This window comes from Rasamsonia byssochlamydoides (assembly GCF_041956645.1).
Source record: "Rasamsonia byssochlamydoides strain NRRL 3658 unplaced genomic scaffold VTN77scaffold_79, whole genome shotgun sequence".
Classification (NCBI taxonomy): Eukaryota; Fungi; Ascomycota; class Eurotiomycetes; order Eurotiales; family Trichocomaceae; genus Rasamsonia; species Rasamsonia byssochlamydoides.
Window position 1 is genome coordinate 34,070 of NW_027192462.1, and position 13,338 is coordinate 47,407.

General features: G+C 49.6%; 6 protein-coding genes across 6 annotated transcripts; 3 read left to right on the plus strand and 3 right to left on the minus strand.

Annotated features, from left to right (window-relative positions):
- Positions 1 to 136: 136 nt before the first annotated feature.
- On the minus strand, positions 137 to 495 carry VTN77DRAFT_8812 (uncharacterized protein; the record flags this gene model as incomplete). Its single annotated transcript, XM_069425351.1, has 2 exons — positions 137 to 230; positions 314 to 495. 2 exons carry the CDS (start codon positions 493 to 495, stop codon positions 137 to 139), a joined length of 276 nt encoding a protein of 91 aa, XP_069274281.1.
- A 1,749-nt stretch (positions 496 to 2,244) lies between these two features.
- Positions 2,245 to 3,703, plus strand: VTN77DRAFT_8813 (uncharacterized protein; the record flags this gene model as incomplete). Its single annotated transcript, XM_069425352.1, has 2 exons — positions 2,245 to 3,036; positions 3,092 to 3,703. The coding sequence occupies 2 exons, from the start codon at positions 2,245 to 2,247 to the stop codon at positions 3,701 to 3,703; spliced, it is 1,404 nt and encodes a 467-aa protein (XP_069274282.1).
- Positions 3,704 to 4,504: 801 nt separating this feature from the next.
- VTN77DRAFT_8814 (uncharacterized protein) lies at positions 4,505 to 5,625 on the plus strand (the record flags this gene model as incomplete). Its single annotated transcript, XM_069425353.1, has 2 exons — positions 4,505 to 4,581; positions 5,025 to 5,625. The coding sequence occupies 2 exons, from the start codon at positions 4,505 to 4,507 to the stop codon at positions 5,623 to 5,625; spliced, it is 678 nt and encodes a 225-aa protein (XP_069274283.1).
- A 721-nt stretch (positions 5,626 to 6,346) lies between these two features.
- VTN77DRAFT_8815 (uncharacterized protein) lies at positions 6,347 to 8,531 on the minus strand (the record flags this gene model as incomplete). Its single annotated transcript, XM_069425354.1, has 2 exons — positions 6,347 to 7,412; positions 7,465 to 8,531. 2 exons carry the CDS (start codon positions 8,529 to 8,531, stop codon positions 6,347 to 6,349), a joined length of 2,133 nt encoding a protein of 710 aa, XP_069274284.1.
- A 524-nt stretch (positions 8,532 to 9,055) lies between these two features.
- Positions 9,056 to 9,981, minus strand: VTN77DRAFT_8816 (uncharacterized protein; the record flags this gene model as incomplete). The annotated part of the gene is made up of 3 exons (XM_069425355.1): positions 9,056 to 9,538; positions 9,590 to 9,745; positions 9,817 to 9,981. 3 exons carry the CDS (start codon positions 9,979 to 9,981, stop codon positions 9,056 to 9,058), a joined length of 804 nt encoding a protein of 267 aa, XP_069274285.1.
- Positions 9,982 to 11,578: 1,597 nt separating this feature from the next.
- On the plus strand, positions 11,579 to 13,137 carry VTN77DRAFT_8817 (uncharacterized protein; the record flags this gene model as incomplete). The annotated part of the gene is made up of 5 exons (XM_069425356.1): positions 11,579 to 11,765; positions 11,833 to 12,186; positions 12,252 to 12,597; positions 12,668 to 12,993; positions 13,085 to 13,137. The coding sequence occupies 5 exons, from the start codon at positions 11,579 to 11,581 to the stop codon at positions 13,135 to 13,137; spliced, it is 1,266 nt and encodes a 421-aa protein (XP_069274286.1).
- Between the last annotated feature and the right edge of the window lie 201 nt (positions 13,138 to 13,338).

A 13,338-nucleotide genomic window follows, 5' to 3' on the forward strand; every position in this document is an offset into this window, starting at 1 on the left:
ACGGACATATGATGGAAGGAGCATATGTAGTCCTACCATCGTCCCATAGGAAGAACTGGTAGCAACTCTGAGTTAATATTTAAGAAGTATCAGTAACCTCAGCCGGGGAGCTTATTTACCCATCCAAAAAATTCTGCTAAATTCGATATTTGTCCAACGGAGCGGCCGGATAAAAGCAAGCCGCGTCGACCTTCCTCTGCTTCTCGCGCTGCTTTTCATCTCGAACCCATCTAGATTGTTGGATAAGTGAGCGGGAGGAACTTGATTGGGAAAGACTACTAGTAAACAGAGACAGGAAGGAAAAGAGACTAACTTTGACAACCACTGTTCGAGTTCTTCACGCACTTGCTCATAATCTGGGTGCAACTCTCCCTTCCAGTCCGGATAGATAGCAAAGAGATCCGGTATTTCCAGCTTTTGACCTCTCAAGGCCTCGATCACTGGCGCGCGAGGGTCGTCCGTAGGTAGCGTTGGTAATGAAGAAACCAGAGCCATTGTCTAGTCCCTTGAAGTAGTAGTCTGAATGCGGCACACCACCGACCCCGCCATATAGGGCGTTCCTCCAGCTATTATTTATATAGTCTTTCGAGCAGATCAAACGCGCTGTCTGATCGTGAAGAATCTCATCGGGATCTTGCAGCCAATCCAGAATAAACAGGAGATAGTCTGATGTTATGCTGACGTGACATTCACCGTCATTTCGCTTCAAACCGCTTAAAGGATAGATTCTTGTCGTCAGAGATCGGCAGACGCAGGCGGCAGTCGTCTCAATTTGTCAGTATCAGCGGCCTTGTGACCAGCGGGGACTAATCTCCATAGGCTAAGACAGCTAGAAGATAGTGACTTGGAACCGGGTGATTTCACGTGTTCTCTTGCATCTTCATAACTGCTCTGATGGTCGCAAACCGACTGCATATCATGGAATGGCTGTCAATGCCTCTCGAGGGAAAGCCATCGTCGCCATTGAGTACCAAACCAAGGAGCAACGAGTTCATGCCTGTAACTTTCACACATTAGCGGTGTCCAAGTCAGGCATGCACGGACAGGAGAGAATCTCATACAGGTCAGCTCTCCAGTGGATCGATTACCTTCCAGTGATTGGTCATTAATCTCTGCTACTCATTACCCGAGTCGAAAAGTCGGTCTGATCGACAGATTTGCTTTGAACTGAACGCCACTGACGTTATCCTGGTATGTATAAAGAATAGCGACGCCGTACAAAACAATTGTGTGACACAGTATCCGATACTATGGTAGTAGGTACGCATCGCGAAGTTGTTCTTGGTTGTGAAAGTTAAATCAAGACGCGAGTGGATAATATGCAAGATAAGCACGCGGGCTACTCGTTTGGGAAATGCCTTGCCGTCAACGCCGACTCGACGGTCCACTCAACTCTTTTTAGTTAGCCATATGTATGGCTGCTTGCACGTCCAAATTGTCGGGAATGTGGTTGGCAACTCGTTTGCCTAGTTACAAGCAGGAAAAGCCGCGACTCCTCCTTACGGAGAACACTTCTCCCATTAGGCTTCCCATCAGGCCTCCCATTAGGCCTCCAGTTAGGCCTTACTACCAGGCTCTAGGCTCTGAGGCTCTGTTCAACTGTTGCAGGCTCTGCTATAGGCTTCACTTAAAGATGACTAATCCTATAGGCTGACTAAGAAATAAGAGCTGATTTGCAAAACTGCGGTCTGCCGACGACGGTTCTACAGGAGGCTCTGGAGAGGATGAGCATGCGGAAGCAATGCAGGTCAGAAGAAGCTGCAGGGGGTCTGGTTCAGCGGTTACTGGCTGAGTGAGCTGAAGCAGAGGTTAGTACTCCGTAGTAGTTAATAATAGCTACCTTAACGTTCCCCAAGTAACCACCATTTTATGACGAAAATGAATCGGTGTTGTCAAGATGGTTTCGATCACGTGCTACATTCCGGCCCGCTTCCCAGAGAGGCTTAGACGAAGGCGGTGAGCTGGCAACTGCAGGTGTTGCCTCCGCCACTGCACTCGAGTCACTCACTCGTCTTCCCTCCTCATCTCCATGCCAACGTTCGATGAATGATGTTACAGCCTGAGTCACCATCATGTCCGCCTTATGATGGTCGTTTTCTTTCTGTATCGCTCAAGGTAGCCCATCAACACTACACACATACATGCGCTTGACCGCTGGTTGCCTTGTTTACCCCTCACTCTTTCAAATCTCGAGTCTCCGCCTATCACTATCAGAATCATTAATACGACAACAAGTATATTTCCATGCCATCAGCCAAATCATCTTCTAATTGGGACTTCACTGCGGTGATTGATCTCATTCACACTCCCACGAATCCGACCAGCCACCTAGACCGTCCTTGGTATCGCGAGCCCACTATTGACTCAGACCGAGGCCAGTCCGAGTCCAACAGCCAGCCAAAGGATATCCCACACCAGGATGCAGGTCATCGGAGGCTTGGGGACTTTGGATCCCTCTGGGACCTTATCAACCAGCCACCCCGGCTAGTCTTCGATAGTCATGATCACGTCGAGCCTGTGGAAGCAGTAGATTGTGACACGAGCCCTCGCAAGCTGTCGTCCGCCGACCTCCATCCTTCACAGACTCCTCCACTATTCATTTTGAGACGTCGTGATGCCCGCACGAAGATAGAGACGTCAAGTCTGTCTGACCATGATGCGGCCCTCTCAGACACGTCTACAGGAGACTCGGATGGGGATGTCAGCGTATTTGACTCTCCTGTTCCACGGCCGTCAAGTCTATCGTTCATTCCTCCCCAAGTGGGCTCACCATCTGGGAAATCGGATCCCGTTCTGACACCCCCTTCTTCCTGCGATGAGCTGGATGGGAGCTTCAACACAACTTCCCCGAAACACCTTGGTAAAGCCAGTTCTGCTGGCGTGCCGTCCACCAAATATAAGTCGTCAGCCGAGAGGAAAGCAGGTCTGATGATCAAACTACTGAAGCAATTTCCTGAATTCGCTGTGCAGATTTCATCCAGCCAGAAGCATTCGGGTCCTTCTTCGAAGATCCATGTTTTCGTTGATTCTTCTAACGTAAGTTTCTTCCTGGATCAGACTCTCAAGGCTTCTCTGCTAATCATCATTACAGATCATGATCGGATTTCATGATTGTTACAAAATATCCCATAACATCCCGGTCACGACCCGCATCCGTCGTCTCCCATTGTCCTTTCATAACTTTTCACTTATTCTGGAGCGTGGCAGGCCTGCGGCTAAGAGGGTCCTCGTGGGCTCCGACCGTTTTGCAGCCATAAACGAAGCCGAGAGGATTGGCTACGAAACAAATATCCTGGATCGCGTTCATAAGGCTAAACAGTGGACGCCTCGCCAGCTGAAATTTCGAAACGCCCTCTCTCATGGGGTTAATAGCGGCTCTGAGATGGGCTCTTCCCCTGAGGAGAGATGGGTTGAACAGGGTGTGGACGAAATTCTGCACTTGAAGATGTTGGAAAGCCTGGTGGATGCTGAGAAACCAGCCACCATGGTGCTTGCCACCGGGGATGCGGCGGAAGCCGAGTATTCGGGTGGATTTTTGAAGATGGTCGAGCGCGCGCTGCACAAGGGATGGACGGTCGAGCTCGTCAGCTTTGCTTCGAACACCAGCTTTGCTTACAAGCGGAAGGAGTTCCGGGCGAAGTGGGGATCTCGCTTTAAGATGATCAATCTGGAGGATTATGTTGAAGAGCTTCTAGATGTGTGAGTTTACACTTTCAATCGGGACGATTGAAGCATGACTATTAAGTATACGTGGGGTATTTGCTGCAGCTGAAATGCCAGTTACAAGTCATCAAGCAATAAGATTGCATCTTCACAAATGTCGCCATCTTTTATTTCCTCTTTCTTCCTTTCTGCCATTTCTCTACTCGGTATCTTTCCCATCGTAGATGTTAGGTGTGGTTTTAGGCCTGTATACGGAGTATACGGAGTACTGTATGCCCGTGGCTGCCCCGCCGACCAATCATAATTAATTATTATTATCGGAACCGGCTTCCCACGCCGACGAACTCCAGACGTCATATTATTAGACACCGGACTACTCCAGCCCGACAGGCAGTGAACAATAAAAAACAAACAAACATCAACCGGTTATTTCCCCTGTCTAGGTATCTCTCCTGGACCGCGCTGATAGGCTGATCGATTGATTTGATTTGTTCGTCTCCCAAACCCACGGCTTGGCGTTCTCTGCCTGGCGTGTGCAGGGATTCTGATTGCTCCAGTGTCTTGCACTCCGAGAGCTTTGCCTGCCTGGCTTTTTTATGTCTACCTGTTTAATGGTGGATTAAATCGAGTCGAGCCAGCGTGAAGATAAATAGTAGTAAGTGAGTGAGTGAGTGGTGGAAGGTTGGGCGGCAGTCGTCAAGTTTCAATCAACAGTCAGTATTTGATAGCTTTTGATACTCTCTCCGCACCAGACAACAAGAGAGGGGGAAAAAAAAAACACAAAACCGGCATACAACACTCATTTGTGTTGAACAATACTTCCTTCCTGAAATTTCATAACATGGCGGGCTTTTGCGAACAGCTATTTTTTGGAGGCGCCATTGCGGGTGCGATTCCTGAGGGGTGGATCGATGCTAGGTACGTATGCCTGCAAATACAAGTATACATACAATGCTAGATTGTTCTCGGGGGGAAGGGGCTGTGGAGGTTCTACCTGGTATACATGTCATGTATCTTTATTTTATTTTTTTTCCTTTTTATCTGTTGCTATTTGTGTTTGTGTTCCCTATCACGCACATACGTATTCGAATGTGTTCGTGTTCGTGTTTATCTGGGTTGAAATTGGAATATATACACCCATTCAGCAGACTGTTGTGATTTTTTTTTTTGTTTCTTGGGCTTGTTTGTGTATTGGCTACATAACCTTTGCATCTCCATGTTGTTATCATCATTCTGTTCTGTTCCAGGGAATGAATGAATGAAGAGCATATTAATCTGATCTGTTTTGCTCTGATACATCTACGCTTATTGAATTGTTCATTTTTCTTTTTTGTCCTTGTCATTCTCTAATATATTTCCAGTGACGTCCGCCAAGTCCCCGACCACCAAGAGATCTTCCTCTCGCGAACAACTCTCTCCAACCTCATCGTCGAGATCAACGAGCGCGTGCCCCGCGACCAAGTCCTCAAAATGCTGACGGAGCAATCAGTCCCTCCCAACGGCGCTCACTCCAACGCGCAGACGGAAGACATCGCTGCCGCGCTCTACCACCTGCGCGACATCTGCGACGAAGGCGACACGATGCAGGTGATCAACACGCCGCACCCGGTTACGCTGCAGCGATTCAATCCGCCTGTGCCCGCGTACGCGGGGCTGGTCTCCTTCACGTCGCCCAAACGGCAAAGAGCGGGAGGACAGGCTGCGCCCGTCTCCATCGACGGGGACACGGCGAGCTCCAGCGCGGCGGGGCCGCAGCTCTCGACGTACAGCTGCCACTTCTTGCTTGTGCGGCTGGAGGCGCAGAACACCGATCTGCTGGTCTTTGTCAACGTGCCGCACGAGGAGTTCGATCTGCAGGGCGATCCGCGGGCGCTGTCGAAGGAGGAGGAGATGGCGAGCAACCTTTTGGGGAAGTTCGTTGAGACGTTGGAGGTTAGGAACTGGGGTTTATTCGGTTGTTAAACATTAATTCAGTGGGAGGGGAATAAAGATGAAAAGAGAAGAAAAGAAAATGATGGAAGGAGGGGGAGGATATATGATATGAGATATATGATGAGGAAGGAAAGTACCGTGATGTGATGAAATGTATACGCAGATGATCATCAATGATAATTAATAATAAAAGGGGACAGCAGGAGAGAGAGAAATTGACTGCCCCTGTCTGAAGGGGAACGTTTGATGAAAAAAAAAATAACAATAATAAATTTTTATTTTGCCAAATTTCTGCGTGAAGTTAGTTAACGATGTCAATGACAACCTGACCGCCTAATAAGTGCCTAGACAGTACGTTGGCAGACAGGCATGCAGAGGTAACTGCAATGAGGTTTCTCGAGTCCTCAACCTCAGTGAACATTGGGCGTAGTACGTACATGTACATTCATTGCCTAAATAGGTATGCATGTCCAGAAATGACGAAGAATCCGAATCCGAAACAGACAGAACGAAATGACGAGCAGCGGTAATATCTCATGTCATCTCATCTCATCTCACAGCAGATCCAGATCTCGGTACACACCAGGAAAACATGATGGCATCAAACAATACATAGCTAGTTACATATCTGGCAATATGAATTGATGAGGCAAAAATGAGATTGATAGACATCGTATGGTACAAGATGGTACGGTGCAGCAAAAATAGATCCGATCAGATTCATCATATCATGTCATGTGCGTGCTTCAAATCAACCAGCCAAGCTGACTCTTCCGACGCTACGAGTCACCTCGTCGATCTTCTGGACGACAGAGCTATTGCTGCTGCTGCTGCTGCTGCTGCTGCTGCTGCTGCTGTTCTTCTTTTTCGGCGACACATTCCGCGGCTTAGGCTTGATCTGCTGCAGCAAGCCCTTGCACCGCCCACACCTCGACTTGCTCGGGTCAATGCTCTTCGAATGCCGGCCGTACTCCTGGCCGCAGTCCACGCAGAGCCAGACATACTTGTAGTCAATCTTGTAGGTATGTTTGGTTGTGACCTCGACGCGGCCGCCATACACGGGGTGGTCTTTCACTACCTCGGTGCATTTGCGTCCCCAGGCCTTGAAGCTCGGCCCGTGCGGGTTGTTGCGCACGTTCGAGATCATGAAGTTCGCGAGGTGGCAGTACTCGTGCGCGAGCGTGTTGAGCAGCCGGTCCTCTGAGTCGATGATACGCTCTGCCAGCTCGATCGTCGCGTGGTGCCGGATCTCGTTGCTGCCGGCTTCTTTCTCGCGTTTCCAGTTGGCCCGGCCGGCTGTTGTCTGCAGCGTCTTGCTCCAGATGATTTTGATGCCGCCGGTGGCCTCGGCTAGTTTCTGTACCTGGCCGCCGGAGGCTTTGTCGTCGAGGAACTTGAGGAATTCCTCCGCGAAGCCGGTTTTCTTGTTGTCGAAGGATTTCTTTCGCGCAAGAATGGCCTTCTTCTGCGCTGCCTCTGCCTTCTTCAATGCCGTCTTACTCGGGCTCTTTGGTTCTTTTTCTGTTGGAGAAGAGGACCGTGAGTCCTCTGCGCCCTCTTCCTCCACAACGTCCTCTCCCAGAGCATGGAGCAGACGTTGGAGCGCACGACCCGGTGTCCTCTCCTTCCTCGGCGAGAACAGGTCGTTCCAATCATTGGTCACTTCCTGGCTCCAGAAGGCGTCGGAGCTCTCCCGGTGTGGAGATGGCGGTATCCGACCTTTCGTCTTTGATGGGGACGGGAGGTGTACTTTGGACGGGCTAGACGGCGGTGTTGCCATCTTCTTTTCCTGGTGCTTTTTCGTGGGTGAATTTGAGCTACACAGCTGTCAGACTCGAGTGTCGTTGTCTGTTAAGTGCGAGGACTCACCGTGAAACTCGAGTAGAATGTTTCTCAACATCGTCATTTCCATCGGAATGTCCTATTTTCTCTTCGTCATGAGGGAATAGTGGTGCGAATTTCGACCCGACAGTGGGAGGAGATTCGTCGTGGGGTCTAGGAGGCGAAGATTCTTGCGCGTGCCTAAACGGATCAATGTCGAAGTGACTGATGCGCTCCACTCGAGGCCTCCGACCCCGTATCAGCCTCCTCCTCGGCTTCGGCGATGGGGCCTTAATCTCCAAGTCATCGTCATCGGGCAGACCATCGAGCGATTCGTGATAGCTGATATCCTCGCTGTCACTCACGATAAAGTCGTCGAGGGAGTCGAAACCGTCGTCCTCAGATTCTTCTTGTTCGGACTCAGTGTCCTCTGATTCCTCCTGTGGCTCCCTATACCGCGAGAACTTCTGGTTATCGACATTCCTCCTGGTCTTTGACTCGTGGGAAAGCTTCGGGCTGTCGAGTTCTGCATCTTCCTCTGACTCCGCTCCCAATTCCTCGTCTGGCTCTTCTTCCTCTTCTTCCTCCTCAGAAACCTCCTCCGCTTCGTCGTCCACTAGACGGTTCTCCTTGTCATCTTCGTCCTCTGATTCCTCTCTCCGAACCTGCTTCTGCTTCGAAGGTCGGGAGGGTGGGAGAGTGATCGAATTCACATGTGCGTGTCTCAGAGGAAGCTTTGTCTTCGCGGTGTGAGAGCGACTGGTAGAAAGATTTTCGTAGACTTTGCTATCCTCAGGTGCAGATTCTTCATCTTCGAAAATGTCGAAATCTGTGGCATTCGCCTTGCTGGTCAATCGAGTCGTCTTTGCGGCAGACACGGTCTTGACAGCAGCTGTAGCAGACTTCTTTGGGCTCCTAAGATGGGTATTAATCGTATTAACTTCCCGCACACGCCTGCGGTCGTCAAGCGTAGAGCGCTGATGTTTCTCTTCCTCAGCAAGGACTCCTCGCGTCCCGCTTTTCGTGTTCTTCTTTTCGGGCGAGCAAGCTCGTTTCGCCTGACTGAACTCGCGAGCGTTGAGCACGGCGGGATTTGCGAGATTCAACCTTGCCATTTTGCTGGTTCTTTTCTGCTGTATTCTCCAGCTGCCTCAGGCCCAGACTCCATTCAAGAAAATTAAATCGACAGACACGCAAGCTGTATGTCCCTGTATATGTACAGTTCTCGCTGCAGGATTTATCAACTAACTCGATTGTTATCTCCGTCAGTTGGTGTGGAGTACACTGTAGATCCGTGTTGGCATAGCAACGGCGAAGGCAAGGATACCTCTTAGTCACGCCAATCCACCAGTGGTGATTATAGAGAAAAAAAAAGGAATGAGAAAAAGGAAAACTGTCGTAATGGTTAGGAGAAAGCAGTTAAGTATTTGAATTCTATATCATTGATGACAGCGGTGCATTTGCCGGTCGTCAATGATACTGTCTATATACTCACAGATACCCTTCATCACGTGATATATGGCTGAGGTAAACATGAAGCAGGCTGATCATTCAATAATCGTCATATTAATAACTGGAGACGTGGGAAGTATATAGAAGATATTACCTAAGAATTTCTGGCTTCATGTGATTCTTAGCTTCACTCATCCCTCGTCCTTGGATCCTTCTCAATTTCCTCCATCTTGAGGACAGCGTCCCGGGCTATCTTCCTCGTCCCCTCACTGAGCTGCTCGCATTGACTAAACTCAACCAGCCGATCCTTCCACAGCTTCCACCGCTGCGGACTGAAAGCCGTCTTCCCGGGCCCCTTGACCAGCGGCCCATGGTAATCGCCGCCCACGAAAGGCCCCTTCCGGTAGAAGACATGGCCAGCATGGAAAATCCACTCGGCCGCAATGGCGACGTGGATGTCGACCTCCGGATCGGCCGTCGGGTCGGTGAGGATCTTGCGGAGACGGCCTTTGCCGCTGTCGTATCGGCCTTCCAGCGCGTCGGCCAGTGCCCAGATGCAATACCGGTCGTTGGGGATGCTGCCGTTGCCCATTAGGCGGGCTCCGTAGCTCTGGAAGTTCAGGTTTCGCTGGTTCTTGACTGCTGGGTCGAGGGGTTTGTTGCGATCACTCTGTAGTAGGTCAGCAGAGAAGCCCGTCTGGGTAACCTGTCTACCACTCACATCATATGCATCGCTGAACGTCTCACCAAACAGCGGCAGACTCTTCCAGAGCTCAAAGTCCCCCCATTGACTGATATGGACTGGTCGCGAGGGCAGATTCTGGATCGCCTTGACCAGCTCGGCCAGCTTGTCTTGGGCCGGGTGTGTATGCGGGATCTGTTTTGCTACCGTGTGAAACGGCTCAAAGAAGCAGTAGATAAAGCTGTCCGAGCTTTCCTTTTCCTGACCAGACGCGGTCGCCTGTCCGGGTGGAGGTTATCGAGAGCTTTGGCTGCGTCTTCGAGTGTCGTGGTGCTTGTTGGTTGGAGGACGTCATTGAGGATGTCGAATATCCTCTGCTGGACGAAGCTGGGATGGTCATCTTCCAGGCTCAAATTGAGCGTGTCGGCCATGTTGATTTTCCTTCCAACCAGACGTATTGACTAAGATATCAGTATGGAGATTCTCATAAGATGACGATTGAGCGGACGAGTCAGCTTCTCCAGACAATGTCCGCTCCATCAGATGCCCTGGCCAGTGGCCACGGAGACGATTTACTATGTTCTAACAACTCTCACAGAATTTCATTTGACAGCGTGGGTTGACAGGTGCTGCAAGTTCTGTGGAGAGGACAACAGTTGGATACTACGGAGTACTACAATCATTAGTGGTATTGTTGGCGGACGCGATACCTGGTTCAGATTCACCAAGAAGTTGATGTCATTGGCACCTCTTTTTTGCCGAGTCTGCAGTGCAACTGGTATAAGTACAAAAAATAAAATTAAATTAAATTAAAATTAAAATTAAATTACCGGGTTATAGTAAAAAAAAAAATATATAAATAAACAAAAAATATTAATAAACAGTAAAGTAACCATCACTCCGTACTATTATCTAGCAGAGTAGAGTAGTAGCTCATGAGTGGGATTATATATAAATAAACCGGAACACGGATTCCTTCCAATGCTCTGGTAAGATGAGAACCAGAAAAGTCTGCCTGCCCAAGGGAAACAACCCAGCAGGAAGATCCATCACAATTATATTACATTATTAAAGACAAGAGAAGATAGTGATACACCAATTCAACTACCCATTCCAAACGAGGGAACCACTACGTATACTGTACTGTACTGCACTCAAGAGGACGACGTCGCGTACCCGGCTTCACCGGAGGCAATTTATTTTTTAAAAATAAACCAAACCCGGGGAAAAAATGATTAAATTAATACCAATATTATTATTTTTCCTTACAGGGTAAGAATACCCTTAAGGGTAAAGGATGGTCAATTGACATGAAATGGCATTAATTAACTGTCTTTGGTAGTGGCGCCACCATGGGACCACGGCAGTATTATTTCCGACTGACTGAAACGACAACCGGAAAAAAGAAAAAAAAATAAAACGCAAGACAAGACCGAGACGCCAGTCGGCCGGTATCGGAATACGGTGTACAGTATCTAAGACCCTAAGTTGGTATCTTCTGAATCTGGTTCTGTGCTAAACCCGCCCAAGCGGGCCAAATCCATCAGATAAGATGATCTGATTAGATAACAGGCACGTACCTAAGTGGGGTCACCCGCATTAGTTACTACCTACCTAGGTAACATCATCTTACCACCTGAAGCAAGCAGAGCCCACAGCAACAATTGCAACGAATAATTACGCGTGGCTATTGCCGGAACTGTGGAATTGGATTCTCCGACCTCAGGATCTGGTGATTATGATTTGATTCTGGCCATGTCGCTCTCAAAGGGTGGGGCAGGCAGCTCTGCTTGCTTTAGCCTTCTCAGTGGGAAATAATTGTGGGAATTGTATATAATCAGTACCTAGGACCCCTGGCCAACCTGGCACGCCTTTCCCCCACATCCTGAGGTGAGGACATTTGCGATTACAAATGCTGCGTGAACAGCTCCGCTCTCATCATTAAATCTGAATAAATCCCAGCCGTTACCACGATCTCTAATTCTTCCATCATATCAAGATTCAGTACTCACGAGTAATCAGACGAACATGACGCCGCCGAAACCGCCGCATATCCTCGTCGTCGGAGCGTCGTATAGTGGCCTCTACGCGGTCCTGAATATGCTCAACATCTGCGACGGGAAGCCACATTTTCCATCGGTGATGAACCTGGGCCCTATTCGCAAGCCCGACGTGCTGCCGAAAATCACGATTGTGGATGAGAGGGATGGAATTTGTAAGATCCTGGCACTGCTGTCATATTTCCTAGGATGAAGTGGCTGATAAATTCTGGATGACACTAGTCCACACGATGGGAACGCCGTTGGTGCACGTCAAAAACAAGGTCACCGACAGCGCATGGGTGCGGTATACTGACATACCGGCTTTGAAGAGGGCAAACGTGCATATCTTGCAAGGAAAAGTGGTTGAGATCGACCCGCTGCGGAAATGCGCCTTTTGGAGAAGTAGTACATCGTCGGACGACGATCCTGATCGAGTCCTTCACTATGATTACCTCATTGCTGCCACGGGATTGCAGCGGGACTGGCCCATTTTGCCCAGACGCTTCACGAGACAGCAGTATATCCAGGATGCCAAGGAGCACATTGCCAAGTTGGAGGGAGTTCAGAACTATCCCATCGTCGTAATTGGAGGTGGTAAGGGCAGAAGAGGCTCCGAGAGTTGGTGAACACGTTGAAATGACTGACACTATTGTCAACAGGAGCCGTGGGCACTGAATTCGCGGCAGAAATCAAACATCACTATCCGGACCAGCGGGTCATTCTCATTCACTCTCGAGCCAGTCTCCTCTCAAACGAGCCGCTGCCAGAGGAGTTCAAGGAAAATGTTTTAGCCACACTCAGGGCAGACGGAGTTGAGGTCCTTCTGGAGACTCGTGTGCTGAACGAGACAGCAACCGGCGATCAGGGAATCAGAGTGCAGCTGTCGAATGGCGAAGAGATCATCGCTGGACACACGATCTGGGCGACATCTCGTCACCTGCCGAGAACAGAGTTCCTACCACCCGAATCCCTGAACGAAGAGGGATACGTCAAAGTTCTTCCATCGTAAGTCAGCCGGGCTCTACCTCAAACAGAGAAGCCAACTGTTACAGATATCGCTGATTTGTCGAACCAGTTTGCAGTTCTCCGCCACCATCCCCAACAATCACATACACTTCGCCGTGGGCGACATCGCAGACTGGTCCGGCATCAAACGTGTCGGACGCGCGCTGTCAATGGGCCAGTGTGCGGCCGTCAACATCCTCAAGCTCATCACCGCCGGGCCAACCAAGGAGGGAGGAGGAGGCCTCGATGGACCGGAGCTGCAGGTTTACCCGTATGTCCCTCCCATGATCGCCCTCGCGTTGGGGAGCACGGCTGTAACGTATCATCCGGATATGGGTGTTTCTGGAGGGGAAGAGGCGTATAAGACGTCGTTCGGGACGGACCTAGGGTTGTCAAGTAAGTGCCTTCTTTCGTTCTTTCTTTCGTAGCATGTCTTCGATTCATCTTCCCAGAAGATAAAAAGCTAACCTGCCTGCCTGCGGAGCAGTCTGTTGGCGAATCCTCGGTCTTCCACTGCCTGTATCATCAGCTACTGCATGAAAGCGATACATCTCATGAGGAGGTCGGTCGGTATTTGATACTGGAATCTAAGAAGACTTTTGTTGTCAGCAAGCAAGCTGCGAACGAACCTGCATTATTGACAGTATTAGCGGACTTGTGTTAACTAATTATAATGAAAGTTTCCACGGCAATCAATCAATTGGAAGATAATGTGTAAAGCAGAAGCCGAAAATCGATGGA